The sequence below is a fragment of the Silene latifolia genome, chromosome Y (genome assembly GCF_048544455.1).
Source record: "Silene latifolia isolate original U9 population chromosome Y, ASM4854445v1, whole genome shotgun sequence".
Classification (NCBI taxonomy): domain Eukaryota; kingdom Viridiplantae; phylum Streptophyta; class Magnoliopsida; order Caryophyllales; family Caryophyllaceae; genus Silene; species Silene latifolia.
In genome coordinates, this window is record NC_133538.1 from 42,760,914 (window position 1) to 42,781,091 (window position 20,178).

Genomic DNA, 20,178 nt, shown 5'->3' on the forward strand with positions numbered 1-20,178 from the left:
GAGTTAGCTAGAGGCTGCCGGGCGGAGCATATTGTGTTGAAAACAGACACACTCTTAGTGACTAATCAAATCCGAGGAGAGTATGAGACTCGAGACGATGGGATGGTAAGGTACCGGAGAGGGTAAAAGCGACACCTCAAAATTGAAATCTTTCCAAATACAAAGCATCCCCAGTCCAAGAACAACCGAGCCGACGCTCTCTCAAAACTTGCCAGTTCAAGCATCAAAAATGTCGTCGAACCGTCTTGGTGGATATCGAAATGCTAAAAGCATCACTAAGACCGTCGGCATGGTGGGCAACATCAAGCCGAGATGACGTGGATGACTCAGATAATGAAATACAAGCCGACAAAAGAGTTGCCGAGGACCGCATCTGTCTCGGAAGATAAGTAGGATCGCTGCAAGGTACTTAGTGTTCGAAGGAGAATTGTGAAAGGTCCGTAATAAGCCCACTCTTGAAATGTGTCGGCCCAGCCGACGCAGAGCTTATACTGACAGAGATTCACGAAGGCATCTGCGGACATCACATGGGGGCGAGAACGCTAGCCCACAAAGATCTCCGAGCCGGCTACTTCTGGCCTACCATGTTGAAAGATTCCGGGGCAAAAACCAAGAAGTGCAAGAATTGTCGATGCATGCTCCGTGTAATACATGCACCTTCCCGAGACCTCGCAACCAAGATTTAATCCCCTACCATTTGCACAGTGGGGGATGGATTTATTAGGACCATTTCCGACGGCCTCCGAAGGAAGGAAGTACCTGATTGTCGCCGTTGACTACTTCACCAAATGGGTCGAGGCTGTCGCGATACCTGCCAAGACCACGGCGGCTGTAAGAAAGGTGATTTGGGAGAACATCATAACTCGTTTTGGGTTACCCCAAGTCATTGTATTTGACCACGGCCGAGAGTTTTGGAGCGACATGGTGATGAATTGGTTGGAAGAGCTCGGTATCAAATTTGCATACTCCTCCGTCCGCCACCCTCGAGCAACGGGCGGCGGAGGCAGGCTAATAAAACAATACTGAACGGGTTGAAGAAGAAGGTTGAAGATCTAAAGGGAAGATGGGCTGATGAACTCTTCGGCGTCTGTGGTCCCTTCGAACCACGGAGAAAGAAGCAACAGGGTGTGCAGTCCATTCCACCTAGTCTATGGGTCCGAGGCCGTCACCCGCGAATTGAAGCGGCGGTGCCGACATTCGAACGCAAACCTTTAACCCGGTCAAAAATGAAGAAGGCCCGAGAGCCTCCCTGACACTGGTCGAAGAAAGTCGAGATACGGCACGGCTCAACTTGGCGGTATATCAAAACCGAATGAGAAGAGCCTACAACCGTAGGGTCCACAAAAGGACTTGAGAGTAGGAGATCTAGTACTGAGAAAGTCGGCCGCAACCAACAAAGGAAACATCCATGGTAAGATGACGGCCAACTGGGAGGGACCCTACAGGGTGGTTGAAGAAATGAGGCCGGGGACATACCGACTGACAGACATGGAGGGTGTGCCTCTAATGAGCCATTGGAACACAGACAACCTTAGGAAGTATTTCGTATAGCGGCGGAGGTGTCCGAGACCGTTGTGGGCACCCCAACGCGTGATTATATCTTATGAAGAGTGATCCAAGTTTTCCATCGAAATGCTTGTCCCCTCCGTAGTCGTACCAAAGTAGACGCCACGGCCAAAGCCGGGCAGTCACTATAAATGCAGTTGATACTGCGAAAGCGACCAACATGCTTAAGAATGTATAAGTACAATTGAGAACGCAAAATCGATTGCCCGGCCAATCCGGGAGTGGCAGAGGAAGCGATCAATATGTCTATAGATACGAATGCGGTCGAGCCGTAACCTCGATTGCCTCGGCCAAAGCCGGGAGTGACGGGAAACGACCGATATGCTAACATGTTTACAACAGCAGTTGGGAAGCGCAAATCTGACCGCCTCGGCATGACCGAGAGTGGAGGAGGAAGCGACCGACATGCCAACATGTTTCTGAGCAAATTGGGAAACGTGAATCTTGCTACCTCGGCCTGTTCAGGTGCAGTAGAGGACACGACCAATATGCTAAAAATGTTTAAGTACAGTTGAGATATGCAATCTAATTGCCTCGGCCAAGCCGAAGGTAAAACGAAAAAGCGCTCAATATGTTTAAAAACGTAAGAAGACAACTGAATGGAGGATGAGATCAAAGCCTCGGCCAAGCCGAAAACAAATAAACAAACTTCATTGAAAATATTTACAGGTGAGACAAAATAAAGTCGACGACCGTCCCCATAGAGATAGCCTAAGCTCAACCTACCAAAGTTTAACAAAAAAGAAGGAACAACAAAAATTACAACATTAAGACATGAAGCGCCAAAAGGATGGCAGGGAGGAACGGCTCAAAAGTTGGCCCCCGAACAGCTAAAGCTGTCCGAAGGGCCAGGTGAATCTGGTGACGACCGCCCGTCTCCCTATGCTTGTCGCCGCTCGCCACCGGCAGCAGCAGCAGCATCACCGTCGGTGGGCGGCCCAGAGGACGACTTGGCGGCTTCGCGTGCCCTTGCCCTCTCGGCCTCCTCTCTAGCCTCCTTCACCTTAGCATCATGGGCCGCCTTGGCGCTGCTTCTGAGCGACCTTCGCCTCTGCCGCGGCCTTGGCCTCCTCGGCCCGGCCGCCTTCTCATCCAGGAGTTTGTCAAAATCTTGCCACGGAAAAGTGCCTTCAGGAAGGAAGGCCTTAATCGCATCCTTGTAGCATCTTGACTTGGTCCCGTGCGGGCACATTTCGGGGATGATGACGGTTTTCGATCTCAATATCCTTCTCCCCTCGAGCAAGGATAGCCTTTGTGCCCTTGTGTTCCTTCGCCTCGGCCAAATGCAAGGTCTTCCATCTTTCCCTCTGCTCAACCATGGCCTTATAACCACCCTCAAGCTTGTTTTTCTCCTCCCGCAGCTTAGCGGCATCAGCCAACGCGGACTCAACCTTAGCTCTCTCGGCCAGGACCACCTTCTCAGCGTCCTCCTTAAGCTTTCGCTCAGCGAGAAAGTCCTGCTTCGGCTTCTCAGCCTTCTCCCTAGAAGTGGCAAGCTCAAGCTTAAGCCGTTTGAGCGTAGGGGCAGTTTGAGCCACGAGCTTTTCTTGCTCGATAAGATAAGTGCCGGCAACTTCAGCCCACTTCACCAGCCTTTTGGCCAACCTTATGTCGTCCGCCCTGAGCTGAACGAAGGAAGCCTTCTCGGACGAGGAGTCGGCGGCGACATTTTTGTCGCCCGTCTGCACAGGCTGCTTCTCCAATTGCCGTTCGGTGAGAACAACAGCTGGCGACGGCTGATCTATAAAAAACCCAGACAAAGCGTCCATGTCAACATTCATCGACATATCAGAAAGCCTGTCATCAGGAATGCATAAGGAACCTGCTAAATCCGAGCCATGGGTTAGATCCGTACCAGTCCTAGCCTTCTTGGATTGAGGGTTGGCTGACCTCTCCTCTTTCCCTGCCTCGGTAACAGCGGCAGCAGGCGTTGTTTCTTTCCTCTTACCAGAGGGAGGAGGACCCTCCAGAACGGTGAGGTCCTCGTCAACATTGACGACCTCCTTATCTTTTTGGACTATGGGGATTGGAGATCGAGTTGGAGTTGACGTCGTAGCCGCCGAAGACGTTGTTTTTGTCTCCGGCGCGGCACGTTACCGCCAATCTCTGCTTGAGTCGCCCCCACGTCCATTGCTTTCAACGCCTGCTCCATGAGTTCGTGCGGGGCCTGCTTGCGATCACGCGGCGCGGCCTTGGGGTGCAGTTCAACAACTCTCCTATCCTGGTCAAGTCCCAACTTGCTTAGGATGGAGACAGAGAGATCCCGGCCAAATCGATCTGCAAGAAACAAAGCAGGAGTTAAGCGAAAGAAGTAAACCGAGGCTCAAATATCGAAGCATAAAAGCAAAGGAGGGCCTCATACCGACCCCACTCACCCTGGCTGAGGGCCGGTATGAGGCCGACGTGGCAAAGCGGCTCGTCTTGAAGGACGATCTGCGTCGGAGGCATCCATCCCTTCGGTGTGCCATCCTTCTCAGCCTCAAACATGCTCATTGCCCACACTTCGCCGTCATTAAGATAAACCTTCTTGGCGTCCATCTTAATCTTATTACGGAGAGATATCTTCCATGCTCCCCCACGACTCTCACAAATAAAATTGACGCGGCTGGAAGGACCGGGCAAAGTGGATAGTCCTCCGGAACCTCGACATATACCCACCGCCCCTTCCGGTCTTTGCGGGATGTCGGCTTGAGACGGTCATATAACCCGGCTCGGTGCGCGCACGCTGTACCACCCCATGACGCCTTGGGTAGACAGTACCAAGATGGTGGAGCCGTGAAAAGGTTCACCGTTGGGGCCACCCCCTTAAAGAGACAAAACCATACGAAGACAATAATCGTCCTAATGGCCAACAGGTGCAGTTGTGCCACGGCGACATTCATGGCTTTGATTATGGCCGAGACGTGTTCATTAAGAGGAAAACGGAGCCCATACTCCAGATGCCTAATATACACGCCTATACAGCCTTCAGGAGGGCAACAGACTGCATGATCACCCTCAGGGACAATAATTCTATACCCCCTGCCGAAGTTGTAATGGTCTTCGAAAAGTTCAGGCCCGGAGACACTAGCGAACTTGTTCGTCCAAACGCGATCGGGTTTAATCGAGCAGGCTTTACCGTGCCACAAGTAATGCCCCCCAGGGTTGAGGTACTAGGCGGAGCGTCAGCAGCAGACATGGTGGCAACGAATACTTAACAAATAAAAGATGGGGAAGAATTTGTTTTTACCTTGAAACAAAGTGTTACGCCGAGTAACGCTTCAAAAATTAGAGAGAGAAACCTCTTCGAAAACTAAAGAGAGAAAATTTTTTCTTGAAAATGAAATTTGCACACCAAAATGAGGGGCACACTGCTCTATTTATAGAGCAAAGCCCATTCAGTGGACCAATCAGAGCAAAGCCCATAAAACGTCCACCAATCAATATCAGGCCACGTGTCAAGCATGCAGCCACAGAAGGTCAATCGACATACATTGACAAATCTTCTTCGACACGCTCCTTGGTATCTACTTGCCAATAGCCATCTGATCAACCAAGCTTGGCAGCACCGGTCGGGGGCAATCAAAAGCACACGGCACTCCCAACCTTGGTCTCGGCCAGCGCCATTTTCTTTTCCACATTCGATGTCCATAACACAACAATGTGGAGGGGGGATATGGTACGGCCTGAATAGGACCAAGCCGAGGAAGAAGTTCGACATGCGCAGAATACGCTCAACACGCATCGAAGGTCCATACCACGGCATAGACTACGCTGGGGGCAAATTGATGGGGCATATTCTGCACCCGCTGACCGAGTCAACATATTGACCAAGGTCAAAGCTAAAAGACAACAAGTCAAGAGAAAAAACGACCCTAACCGGCAAAGCACATCGGCTGTCACTGGGTCTCGGCTTGGAACTAGCGGCCGAGAGGCATATCCGTGTACTCGCATCCGTCCCCTCGGCATGGAGTCAACCAGCCTGCCGGCATCATGGGTCCCTCGGCCGAGGGTAAGACAGATCTTTCCACCTGTTACGCCACTTGGCCACTTGGCCACTACGTGACAAAAGGTGAAAGTCTATAAATACTCCACCTCTCTCATTAAGAAACCAACTGGAATATCTGGTAAAAACTCCCTTATCTCTCTACAATCTACTTGGCCAAGTTAAACATACAACTTACCTCTCTAAGTTTACTGACTTGAGCGTCGGAGTGAGTACGCTCGGCCCCAAGCCGAGCCCTCAGTTTGTTCACCTTTACAGGAAAGAGTGAAAGTAAGAGACGAGCAACGACATCATTCTACAAGCTCAAGTGGTCACAATCCTGCTCCGGAATTACACCCGGAACAATGTATATAAACAAATTTCAAGCATCTCCCTCCTCGCCTACACTTCACAAATAGTTATGTGGTTACCTATTTTGAAAGGATTTACTTTTTCTTTTTTGCTTATTGTTATAAATATTGATTGATATGATATCATGTATGCATGCATACAAGTTTCCTAATTTATATGCTTATTATGTATATCTTGCCGAATATTTGACATTTGTTTGTTCTAATCGATGGTTATATGCAATTTTTTTGGTGCATACTATATAAATATTATATTATCTCATGATTTGATCGTTATTATTTTTCATTGTAGGTAGTATAAATTATGAAGCACAATTATTATGATAATGACTTTTTACAATGCAGTTGAACAACAAAGACTAACATTTGCTTCTGACCCAGAATTAAGCGATTAAGTGGTTTCGATCAACTTCATGCCTAAGAACAATGATCATCTCTTGCCTTAGACACGCTCCGGTAAGAGATTTAATTTTTTTGGTGATGAACTACCGTAACGGTATATATTGTCCAAATTAGTTAAAAGTTAGCTTTGTCTTACTTACTTTTCTATATTTTTTTTTCCTTTGAATAGTTAGCTCGAAAAGGCTACGGTTACACTCAGTGTATAGAATCTTTTATACATCGCGTATAATATTGTGACATGTGGCGACTGTGAGATTTAAGATAGAATCATTTTCGACTTTTATTTTGTTCATTTTGGGAATCCTTTTTTTCCATTATCTCATGTTCGTTAGTATACAACTATACACTGGGTATAACAAAATTGGTAATTGGTAATATGTCGTTAGTATACAACTATACACTGGGTATAACAAAATTGGTAATTGGTAATATGCATCCATGCCAAGCTTAAACTGCCTCCACCTCGCCGTCCAACATCTAGCGGCTCCGGTGACTTCTCACGCGGGGAACCCTTTGGCCACCATCGTGATGCTTCATCGAAAAGTTTATGGTGTACAACCATTGCGGTCAAGACCTCCCTGCTTGCCGTGAACATAACATTTTAATCCGTGAAACACCTCTCTGCGGTGAAAACCTCCCTGCCGTCAACATCTCCGTCGTCGGCGACCTATCACGCCAAAGACCCTAGCCTGCACACGACGACCACGTGATCCTCTGGTCAGCCGCCAAGAACTCTGCCAAATCGGCAGTTTTGCCACCATGAAACAACCTTCAAGAATCCGACCCCTATTTAAAATCTAATAAAATTGAAATAAGCATTAATGTGATCGATAATCCGATTAAATCTTAAAAAATTGAAATAAAACAATGAGTTTAAGAAATCGAACAATTTAAACGAATAAATTCAAAGACGGTCGGCGGAGGGCTGTTCCTCAGAGCTCTGGCCTGCAGAAGGCGGTACGAAGGATTGGTCGGCGGTTAGGGCTAGGTGGTCGTGGATGATTGGGCTTTGATAGGGGTGGTTTGTGGTGGTTGGTTGATATGAGAGGGGTAACCGGATGTCGTTGTGTGTTCTCCCTTTTTTTTTTATGTTAATTAATGTAGTACAAATGACAGGGGTATTATGGGAAGAAGTGTATTGTGTTGAGTAAAAATCGGGTAAAAATTGACGTTATTAATCGAATGCTAGAAATATAATGTCATTGATGAAAAATTTACAATATTAATCTAAATAGACAAATATTTGTGCTCCAAATCGTATCATACAAATTACAAATCTCCTTGCCCCATGTTTTACGTTTATTAATCAAATCATACAAGTCTTACGTTATTATTATTAGTAATAAAAAGTAGACATCAGTAGAGAAAAAATCACGTTAATAATCGAAATGTTGATCGAATCATACGGACATTCGTGCTCCAAATCGAATCATACAAATCTTTGTGCTCCAATACAAGTCTTACGTTATTATTAGTAAAAAAAACTAACGTTAGTAGAGATAAAATAATGTTCCTAATTGAATTATATAAAGTGTTTTTCTAATATGTGCCCTTAGGACACATGTCAATAAGTTAATTAGAGAAATAATATGTTATTAATTAAAAAAAGATGCTATTAAAACATACATTGCCATGATTAATCGAACCATACAAACATTTGTGATCTTAATCATACGATTTCAGGTTAGTGTTTAGCTTCAAATTAAAATTTCGCGTGTTCAAAATTAAATATGCGTTTTAGAGGTTATTGGTTTTTAAGGCTTAGGTTTTGGGTTTAGGATTTCGAGTTTAGGATTTAGGGTTTCAGGTTTAAGGATTTAAAAAGTTTTAGGGTTTAGGTTTAATAGGGTTTAGGGTCTCGGATTTAAAGATTTATAAAGTTTTAGGGTTTAGGTTAATAGGGTTTATGGTTATGCGAAATAAGACATAATGTAATTATGATAGGAAAATAAACGTAATAACAAATGCGAACGATTGAAATGATCGCTTTATATATGTGATTTTAAAAGGGATAGTACATTTGAACATTGCAATAAAATGATCACTATATGCAATTTAATGCTAAATAGGATCGATGTAACATGTTAATAATAAAATTATCAATTTATGGGTACAAAGGATAATGTGCTCAATTGAACGTTACAATATAAATGTAATCATTTTATGTGATTTAATGATAAACGTGATAGATTTAACAGGAACTATAACAGAATGATCGCTTTATGTTCGCTTTATCTATCTATATTAATAAAGGAAGTTTTTTTCGAGCAATTATAGAGAGTCCAAATTTCCGGAATAACTTTGAAACAATAAATTAATAAACAAGTGAAATAAGAGATAATATATAAGATATTAAATAATAGTTTGTTATGGTATGATATCAATCCTACACTAAAACAAACACTAATCAATCACGTTAGGTTTTTTTTTGTAGCTTCAATCAATCAAACTCCGTACTACTATATATATGGGTAGTTAATATAGAAAAGTTATAGTTTCAAGTTTTTTATTTGTTTATTTATTAGGTGTATATATTTAATTGTTTATTAAGCACTTTTTGTTTGTGTCTCAGGAAATATATTCGAAGAATGACTAAAATACCGAATATGGTGTTCAATTTTTGGAGCTTCGACTGCCTAAGAGGATTGAGATCAAATTCTTTAGTCTTCAAATTAAAGTTTCTTCAATGTTTGTATTTAGCCGTAGGAATATAAGCTTTTCTTTGGATTAAGTCAGGTTCGTTAAGCTTTATTTCAAAATATAATTTTTTTATTATTTTTATTTTAATGGCATGAAATATAAATATGAATAATTTTAGTAGTAATAGGCTAATTGCCTATATCAATCGTTTTACCTATCAAAGACCCCAACAACCACCTATGCATGCTCATTATTAATGTATGTTTTTCTTTTGTTACCGTGATTTATTTTTTCAGTCTCTAATATGGAGTATTTGATTTTATTTTGAAGGTATAATTTAAGAGGGTACAACGATTTACTTGAGTCAATAGGCTGGTTTGTAACTTCTGGTCCATACAACATTATCGTATTTGCAAAACCATTAATTTTTTTTAATCTTTTTCAGGTCTAATCGATGTAATGTTTGACATTAGTTATTTATTATGGAGTATTACATGTAAAACAACTTCTTAGTGATGGGAGGGATTCATATTTTTGAATACCTACAAACTACAATTCTTTAAAAGGAGAACAAATGTTGGAAAGTGTTTAATATTATTATTATTATTATTATTGTTTCGTATTTTTCATAAAGTTTTTATGTATTTTGTTGAGATAAAAGTACTTCTTTTAATGTTACACGCATGTTTGTCAATTTTATGTTTCACAATATGAACCAAGAGTTACGGATGGTAATTGGTATAGTGAGTTACGGATGGTATAATGAGTAACTTACTTTTGCGAGTTTGTGTCAAATTGATTGCTATGGTTTCCATTTTGCATAAGACAATTATTATTGTGATTATTAATTTTTCAAGTACGGAACCAAACATGGTCATATTGAGATTAGTTGACATTCTCAACCATTTGCTAAAATACTCTAAGCAAGTTTTAATATAATTAAAAGTAGATTTGATGTTTTTTCCTAACGATTACAGATAATCCAATTTTTAGATTATACTTGAAACGATATTAGAGTTATATTTTTGATATATGTATAGATAAATTTTGTCATTGTAGTAGTACCAAACTTCTAACAGTCGTCTATATTTATTGCTAATAGACTAATAGTATTTGAGTTGGATTTATATACTTATCTCAATACAAAAGAAAAAGAAAACTTTTTTAATTAATTAATTTATTAATCACCAATTAAACTCCTACTGGAATCGAAGTAACTAATCATCACGTTATGTAACTAATTGCTACTCTTATCATCACGTTATGTAGCTAATTGCTACTCTTTTCATACGAAGTACAACGGCATTCTGTGTACGTAAATGTTTTTTTATACATTTTTATTTATATGAGATATACAAATCCTCAATGGCATATAGTAATAATAATAATAACTAATACATATTGTATTATGGAGTATTTGATAGGATTTGTACAACTGCAAATTTCGGAAACACAAACTTTTTTTTTATCTTATCTATTTTCCATTATTTTATTTCCATGAATAGCATATAAAGTTTGACTCTCTAATATCGCTCAAAAGTCATTCACAAAAGCATATAGATTATTATTTTAGTCATAATATATCATACTTTTGGAGGGTGGGAAATAAACAATCATTTAGTCTCTCTTAAAACGAATGTATTCCTCTAAATATTAAAAGAGGTTAAATATTATCATCTCACACGTGCATATAAGACAAATCCGTTATTTTTTCTTATGTATAGGTTTTATTTTATTCTAACTCCTTGATCAGTCTTAAATTTAAAACTGATTTACCCGCCTTAAATAAAAATTTGCGATAAACAATATACCCATCATATGCGGAATTATGGGGAAAGCCTAAATGATATTAGTGGTTAACCAATTTTATCTACTATATTAAAAAAAAAAATAATAATAAAGAAGAAGAAAGAAAGAAAGAAAGATGGATCAAGCTATGATATTGGTAACGAGAAAATGGGATTTGTATGAATTAGATTTACGTACATCCTTTGGGGTGGAGTAACGTTTTGTGATAGGAAATGAAGAGAAAAAAAAAATAGAGAGGATTCATTTTGCCTTGTGGTGAAGTATAATTGGAACACTTTTACGACCAACAATGAAATTCGGTGTATAAGTTTAACACTCTTCAAATCATGTAAATCCAAATAGAATTTTTAGGATAACGTATGTAAGTTAGTTAAACTCAGCCCCTTAGAATTAAAGTTGAGCCTGATATGAGTTTTGATTCATTAAGAATTAGACCATATTCTTTTGTACTTAATTTTAGCTCATTTTAGTTTAGTTCAGCTCATCTTAGTTCAACTCTATTGATTTGAGTTCAGTTAAGTTCAACTCTTTTCAGCAGAAAAAAACATGGTCTTAAATTATACTCCGTATATTAAAAGATGGGGTCCATTAAATCATATGCAGTCATCATAATACGAATCATAAATCACAGGATATTACAAATTGGCCCGTGCATCGCACGGGCATTATATCTATTATATATGTAAACAAACCAAACAAAGAGTTAAGAACAATTACAACATCAGCCAGTAGCAAAGCTTACTGACCAGTGCACATATCTACGAAGGAAACTACGAATTGTGCACAGTGAGTGACGCAATTCGATTGGTACTGGCGCTGTGGAGGCCAGAACAGAAGATAATTTTTTTGAACTTGGAATGAAACGGATGGTAGTGACGCAGAATAAGCTCGATACATATTGAGAAGTAGAACTTTCGTTGATGCAGCAAAAACAGAGGAAGCCCGGACATGTTGAGTAACAGGGGTGCGTGAGATCGAATCCGAAGAAGTTACAATGAACCGATCCCGAGGAGATGACCTACAGACCAGAATAAAGTAAGTGATACAAGTTTATATATACTGTAAATGGGTTATCTACCATTTTCGCCCTTCATCTTGATTCACTTGTCATCCAATTATTATATCTGCAACAGATTTCTCCACTTTTATTAATCTTTGTGCCAAAATCAAAGATAAACTATTGACCGAAATGAAAGATGTATATTTTTATTTTTCCGTTACCAAAAGCCTCTCATCTTCAACACCCATGAGCAAGTAAGTCTTTATCAGAAAGTATAACAAAGAAAGTAAAAATTTCATATTTTGTTTCATCACAAAGTCTTAAAACTTTGTGTGAAAAAGAAAGATAAATAACTCATTTAGACAAAGATCTAAATTAAATACAGAGAAAATTACAAATAACCACCACGTATTTGCGTCTTTTTACAAATTACCACCACGTATTTGCATTTTTACAAATAACCCCCAAACTTTAATGTATATTCCCGAATCACCACCGTATTTTTACCCTGAGCTTCGTTTTTCTTATTTTCCGACTTATTAAGTGACAATTTACGCGAAATTCCCAAATTACCCTTATTTACATATTACACATACTTACCCAAATACATTTCATTTTCCCCAATTTGTTTAATTACCCTCTTCTCAATCATAAATTTCCCCCAATGCAAATGATGAAATTCATCTCCCCAATCCAATTTTCAACTCAAAATATGAATTCAAATCAAATAAGCAGAAAATATAACCCATTTTATTTCAAAAGATATACATCTGCAGATGCTTTACTTCCATCCAATTCGACCGTGTTCAGTCATACATAAAATTGATGAACAAAAGTTTGGGAGATTCAAAAATATTCCAGATCTATTGAGCTCTTAGTATTTCCGTACATGGTTATTTTACACTTCTGAAATTCGTTGAAAACGGTTAACAATCAAAATATGTGAAATACGGAGTAATAGTTAGGCGAGAAACATTCTTCTTGATTCCTCTTGATTTCTATTAAATTCCTCTTATTATGTCACAAAAATTAACTTCTTCCTTTGTTAAATTAATTCCTCCAGATTTTTCCCAACGTGCTTGAGTAAGAATGCACATGTATTTGTTATGTTTGGTCACTACACTAGCAGATGGAAAGAGGCTCAATGGAAGATTCATAAATAATTGGGGAAATTTGTGGTGTGAATTTGGAGGTTATTGAATTGGAAAAAATGAAATGTATTTGGGTAATGAGTATGTTGTAATAAGTAAATGAGGGTAAATTGGGAATTTCGCGTAAATCGCCACTTAACAAGTCGAGAAATAAGAAAAACGATGCTCGGGGTAAAAATACGGTGGTGATTCGGGAATATACATTAAAGTTTGGGGGTTATTCGTAAAAACGCAAATACATGGTGGTAATTTGTAAAAAAACGGAAATACATGGTGGTTATTTGTAATTTTTCTTAAATACACGAACAATTCACGAGAACAGATGGAGGTATGTCATATGTGTTTGCCATGTAATATGTAGAGGTGGCAACTGGGTCAGTCGGATTGGATTTGGGTTAGGTCAAGTCAAGCCGAATCATATCGAATTCGGGTTATATCGGTCAGTCTACCCTTTTGGGTCGGGTTGGGTCATTTCGCGTCAAATGATGTATCAAGTCGGATCGGGTTTGAGTGGGTCACTATCGGGTCCTGTTACTGTATCACATTACTTTAATCTTTTTACCATTAAATTTTGTTTTTAACCATTATTTGGTTCAATTACTTCATTATTAAGTCAAACGCATCAATCTAAACACAAAAATCACTTTCATTTTGATCATAATTAAGCTTAATAATTGTTGGGTCATAATTTAATCAGGTCGGGTCACTAATCATCGGGTCATGTCGGTATGGGTCATCATCGGGTCGGTTTTGGGTTGAATATTCTTGAGTTCTGTTGAGTCGGATTTGCTCGAATTCGGGTCGAGTCGGGTCAGATTTGCCAACTCTAACTATAAATAATGCTATCTCGAAGTGGCCAGTGCTGGTTTAATGTAGAAGGATTTGGCCCATTTGGTAAGGATGAAAGTCCATTTTGGTGGTTCGATAATGTGGGTTTGGACATCTTGTCTTTTGCTTTGATGTGCTCATAAACGTACCTAAAATTTTACCGAGTGAAAGAAAATATTACGTAATATATATTTATTGATTAGGGTATTCGACGATATAGTACCATAAATATACCTTATAATATTTTTTTCATCATTATTTTCTCATTTTTCAGCTAATTGGAACACTTTAATTCGTTATCAACTTGTATATTTAAGTAGAATACTTCGTATTACTGTATTACTCCCTCTGTCTTTTTTTTTTTTTTTGAAATCCCTCCGTAGAGGTTTAAGCTTTCATTAATAAATCATCAGAAACACAAGACAACATGTTAACCGGAAAGCCATACGACCATTCCCGCTTCCCTACAGTCCAAGGTGCCAATCGAGCAATCTCATGAGCGACCTTATTCGACTCCCTACCAACAAAAGACCATTGCACTGAATTAAAAGAGCTACAGGCAGAATAAATATCGTCTAAAATGAGATGGTAATCGCTGCGGCCATGCTCCTTCGTCCTCAACGCCTTGATCAAAACTTGGCAGTCGCTCTCCATTATAATATCACGCAATCCTCGTCTAGCAGCTTCCTTCATCCCTAATAGCAGCGCCTCCGCTTCCGCTTCCTTGGGCTCCCTATCCCACCTTCGCTGGTCCACCGCTAACCAAGTCACCTCCCCTCTAGCGTCCCTACACACGACCCCAAGCCCAGTGCCCACACCCTCTTTGACAAACGCATCGACATTGATTTTAACCATGCCTTCACCCGGTTTCGTCCACCCCTTACCCCTCCCTTCTTTATCTCCCTTTGCTCCCATCCCCTTCCCCACGCAGCTATCCCCTTCCTCCATTTCCTTACACATATCCATCGTCCTCGTCACCACCTCACCAATACCCCTATGCTCGTCCTCAAACACCCATTTGTTTCGCCTCTCCCACACTGCCCAACAACCCACCATGAACACCACTCTCTCCCTCTTGTCAAGCGTCTGTAAGACCTCACATACCCACTCCCTCACCCGCTCAAACCCTCTGTCCTTCGCACCCTCAATCGCCAACCCATCCCATAACCCTCCCAGACCCCCACAATCCCGTATCATGTGCATATGGGTTTTTGACTCTACGCGGCAGACTGGACATATATCCTCCAAGCTCGACAATCGCCTCGAAATGTTACTCTTTGTTGCCAAAGCCTCGTTGCAAAATTGCCACATGAAGGATTTAATACGAGGTAAAACCGGGGTGCTCCAAATCATGTTTCAAAATCGTCGCTCCTCGTCATTCGAGGATCCTGATGGCATTTCCCAATCCTCTTGTGCAAGCAGCCGATATGCAGATTTGACGGTGTAACATCCATCCTTTTCCGGGTCCCAACACCAGCTATCCACCGGTCCATTCTCGCTAATTCGAATCTCCATAATGCGCTCCTGTTCGAATGGGAGAAATAAATTTCTTAGGATGTGCTAATTCCATCTCCTACCACTAAGCTCCATCAATTTCGCCACCACCATGTCTGCATCAGCCTGTCCTCTAGGCGAAAGGACTCGTCGAGTTTGGGTCCTCGGTATCCAAGGATCCTTCCATACTTTCGTGCTAAGCCCGTCACCAACTCTCCGTCTCACTCCCTTGAGAACCACCTCCCTAGCCTCCCATATACCTCGCCATGTGTAGCTTGGGTTTCTCCCCAATTCCGCACTCAAAAAGGACCCATTCGCACAGTATTTACCCAAAAGAACCCGAGCCATCAAGCACTCCCTATTTGTAAGCAATCTCCAGACCTGTTTCCCGAGCAACGCCATATTGAACTTATGTAGGTCTCGAAATCCCAACCCTCCCTGACACTTGGGTGCACAAAGCTTCTTCCACGCTATCCAAGGAATTTTCCGTTTACCATCTTTGGATCCCCACCAAAAGCCCGGAATAAGAGACCTTAAACTATCACAAAAAAGTATTTTGAAAATACTTATAGCATATGTAGGGATAGATTCGGCAACCGCTTTAATCAATACCTCCCTCCCCGCTTTCGAGAGTAATAATCCCCGCCACCCTTGAAGTTTTTTCGATAGTTTATCTCGAATCGCAATGGTAATGTTTCTCTTCGAATGCCCAACCGCAGTGGGTAAACCAATGTACTTTTCTTGCTCCGCAACCTCACGCACCCCAAGTTTATTCGTGATTTCCATCCTCCTCCCCGCATTAACACACTTACTGTAAGATATGGTAGTCTTTTCGAGACTTACCAGCTGCCCTGACCCCTGCTCATATCGGTGGGGGATCTCGCGTACCTTCTCGGCTTCTCCCACATTTGCTCGCGTAAAAATGAGGCTATCGTCTGCGAAAAATAAATGAAAAACCATCGGGGCTTTAGCAGCCACCCGCACTCCACGAATAGCACCATTCTCCATCGCCCTCCTTAATTCACCGGACAACACCTCCGCACAAAGAATAAACAGATAAGGTGATAAAGGGTCGCCTTGTCTCAGTCCTCGCTGTGGATAGAAAACTTCTGACGGTGTCCCATTTATAAGGACTGAAAATGAGACCGTCCTTACACATTGCATCACTCGCCCAGCCCATCTCTCATCAAAGCCCATCCGACTCATCACCCGCTCAAGGAAATCTCATTCAACCCGATCATAAGCCTTGGACATGTCTAGCTTCAACGCCATGTGTCCCTCTCCTTGTCTCGTATTCTTCATGTAGTGAAATAATTCGAAAGCTACAAGCATATTGTCCGTAATTAATCTTCCAGGCGTAAAGGCACTTTGGTTTTCCGACACAATATCTCCCAAGAAGCGCTTCAATCTATTAGCAAGAACCTTCAAGACTAATTTATAAATAACATTGCACAAGCTTATAGGGCGAAACTCAACCATTTTATCGGGCGCTTTCTTTTTTGGAATTAAAATGATAAAGGTTCTATTTATCTCCTCCGGCACCGTCCCACCATTTAAGATATTAAGGACTGTTCGGAGAACCAAAGGACCAACAATATGCCAATATGTTTGATAAAAAAGAGCGTTCATACCGTCTGGTCCTGGAGCCTTTAGCGGGTGCATTTGAGATAACGCCTCAATAATCTTTGATTTGACACAAAGACCAAGGTGAGTTGAGGGGACCGTTTGTAGATATTATTAATGAATGACAAGTGAACATAAAAAGCCTCTTAATGATCAAATTATCCTTGAAAAATATTCTCAAAATAAAAAAGTAAATAAATAAATGAGATACATAAAAATAGAATAAGTAAATAAATAATGGGACATGTGCTCCAGAAGGCTATTTCTACATTTCTACGGCATACTTCGTAGTTTTCACGTTAGAAAGTCAAAAGAAGTCACGTTGGACTATCTTATACAACTTGGAATTATATATTTAGTTTCATATTTCAATTGCTTGATATAGTTGGTGTAGTTTTACTTTGAACTTCTTCTCCAGAGGTATTATCTTACAATTAGAATTGATTAATCTAATACTCCCTTCAATCAATGTATATATACTCTATCTGTCCCGGTCATTTGTTGTCCTTTTTCATTTTTGAGTGTCTCAGTCATTTGTTGTCCTTTCTATTTTAAGAATGAACTTGATGAGTAATTTGATCATTCTCATTCAATTTGTTCCACTTGTCATTTAGTTATTGGTCTTTTCCTCTTTCCTTGGTCTTTGTGCCAAAACAAAAGGACAACAATTGACCGGGACGGAGGGAGTATAAAAGAGGGTTTTTTCAGAGCATGTGATAGTCTCCAAATTTGATAAACCACTTAATTTACAATTTTAATTTAATTTACAATTTAATTATAAAAATAATAATCTTTTACAATTTTGAATTAGAAAAATGATAATCTTTTGGATAACTACTAAAAAAAATAATGGACCAACTTGAATCCTATTAGGCATCAATATGCTATACGAGTATATCTCTTTATTATCACATAATATAAAAGTTGGCTTTGGATTGAATTTGTCCACATGAGGTATTCTAAAGATAACAAAACTAAGCTACTATAAAAGAGGCTTTCAAAAATTCAGAGATTAACCGGCTAACTAATCTTTGTGTTTGTTATTGTTTGTTTGTAGGTTCAACAATTAATTAATTTGCTATTATTTGCGTTACCTTCATAGAATATTAGACCTTTTGATTCTATATTTTACCATTGTTTCAGATGGACGACAAAATAAATGTACGCAGGAGTGGCAAATAGCCAAATATAGTCTTAGCATGATGGGAATGTAAGATTAACTTTACGATTTCAATAATGAAATCAGTCCCAAGAACATATAGACTTGAATTAATTCAACCCTAATATAATTATAAAGACGGAATAAAAGACTAACCTTGGTCCATGTCTTACATACGCAATCAATTCAATAATAAGAAGTATAAACCAATTGATTCTCCTCCTTAACCCTTTCTTTAATGTTCCTTAGATGATGGAGGAAGAAACTGACTTTCCCTTTCACTTTCTTAATCGTACGTTGTTTTGTTTTGTCAGGAAAATTGTTTCTGTATCATAATTTCTGTCACGTAGATCCTCTTATTTATATAATGGGTTACGTACCTTTTCGCAAAAACAAACCCGATCGTACCTTTTCGTGAAAGACGACTTATTAGGGTAAGGTAAGAGGGAATAATAATTCCCGAACTTTAATTGCATTTAATCGAGACTGATCCATCACGTTGTCGTCTTTTATATTAAAGTCTCGTAATATTTAATATTAACTTAACTTTTATTTAAACCCAAAACACATAGGCCACTCGAATATTATTAAATTTTCTAACATTCTCCCACTTGGCCTTTGTGTTGACTTGATGGTTCAATTACTATAATGTGCACTTTTATGTCTAGCTTACTAACCTTTATATACTTAATCGAAATAGAACTAATTGGATCATGGCGGTCACACGTCATTTACTAATCGACATGATTCCTTCCATGTATCACAAATCAATTCCAAATCTAGGTAAAACTTTAATTTGAGAAGAACTTTAATTCTCACAATTAGTCACATGTAATCTAATAACTGTAATGTATACATATACTATAATGATTAACATGTCTATTATAACAGAAACAATACTATAAGTGAATTCTAGATGTCATATTATTTACAAGCATATTACAAGCATATTAACTTTGTAATAACAAGGCCTTTGATACAACACCCATGCGTTCTACATGGCCAATGAACGCCTTGGGTGGTAATCCCTTAGTTAATGGATCTGCTACCATTTTATCCGTTCTAATATGCTCAAATGGCAATCTTTGCTTCTGTACCTCCTCTTTGACCGATAAGAACTTTAATTCCATGTGCTTAGCACCCTTGGAGTATTTATCGTTCTTAGAGAAGAAGACGGCTGCAAAATTGTCACAATAACGGCTTGACAATACTATCGACAATCCCAAGTCCCGAGATAAAGTTTCGCAACCACAATGCATGAATAGTGGCCTCAAAGCATGCCACAAATTCGACTTCCATAGTAGAAGTAGCAATGACAGACTGCTTCCCACTTTTCCATGATACTGCCCCTTCAGCTAAAAGGAACAAGTAGCCAATTGTTGATTTTCTACTATCAACACATCCGGCATAATCTGAATCTGAATAACCAATCACCTCAAGGTGATCGGATCTTCTATAAGTAAGCATGAGCTCCTTAGTGCCTTGTAAGTACCTAAGGACCTTCTTCGCAGCTTTCCAGTGGTCCATCCAGGATTACTTTGGTACCGACCCAACATTCCAACAAAGCAAGGCGATATCCGGTCGAGTACATGTCCGAACATAGTTCAAACTCCCAACCACAGATGCATAGGGAATTCTCTCCATTTCTTTTCATTCCAGCTCATTACGGGGACATTGCATTTTGCTAAATTTGTCCCCTTTCTGTATAGGAACTATCCCTGCGGAGCATTCATTCATTCTATATCTCTCTAAAACTTTGTCAATGTAAGCTTTCTGAGACAACCCTAAAAATCCTTGTGATCTATTACGGAAAATTTCAATTCCGATCACATAGGATGCCTCACCCATATCTTTCATTTCAAAGTTCTTAGATAAATATTTCTTTACATCATGCAACATTCCTAGATCATTCGCAGCAAGTAAAATATCATCAACATATAAGACTAAAATAACAAATCTGCTCCCACTGATCTTAATGTAGATACACCGGTCGACGGTAATCTCTACAAACCCATATGACGTGATGGTATTATTAAACTTTAAACACCATTGTCTAGAAGCTTGTTTTAGTCCATATATCGACTTCCTCAGCCTACACACCTTATCTTCATTACCCGGGGATGCAAATCCCTCAGGTTGGTCCATATATACTTCTTCCTCAAGCTCACCGT

The 20,178-nt window shown here is 39.9% G+C and overlaps 1 protein-coding gene and 1 long non-coding RNA gene across 2 annotated transcripts; both read right to left on the minus strand.

Moving 5' to 3' along the window:
- Positions 1 to 6,581: 6,581 nt before the first annotated feature.
- On the minus strand, positions 6,582 to 7,396 carry LOC141627161 (uncharacterized). The gene is made up of 2 exons (XR_012536720.1): positions 7,191 to 7,396; positions 6,582 to 7,100 (listed from the first exon to the last, which is right to left on the minus strand). It is a non-coding gene; the product is annotated as an uncharacterized LOC141627161 (long non-coding RNA).
- Positions 7,397 to 19,195: 11,799 nt separating this feature from the next.
- LOC141627935 (secreted RxLR effector protein 161-like) lies at positions 19,196 to 19,534 on the minus strand. Its single transcript, XM_074441129.1, has one exon. It carries the CDS (start codon positions 19,532 to 19,534, stop codon positions 19,196 to 19,198), a length of 339 nt encoding a protein of 112 aa, XP_074297230.1.
- Positions 19,535 to 20,178: the final 644 nt, after the last annotated feature.

Bases quoted from the DNA above. Each gene is read 5' to 3' on its own strand.
- LOC141627935 (XM_074441129.1), bottom strand. From the start codon at position 19,534: ATGGACCACTGGAAAGCTGCGAAGAAGGTCCTTAGGTACTTACAAGGC.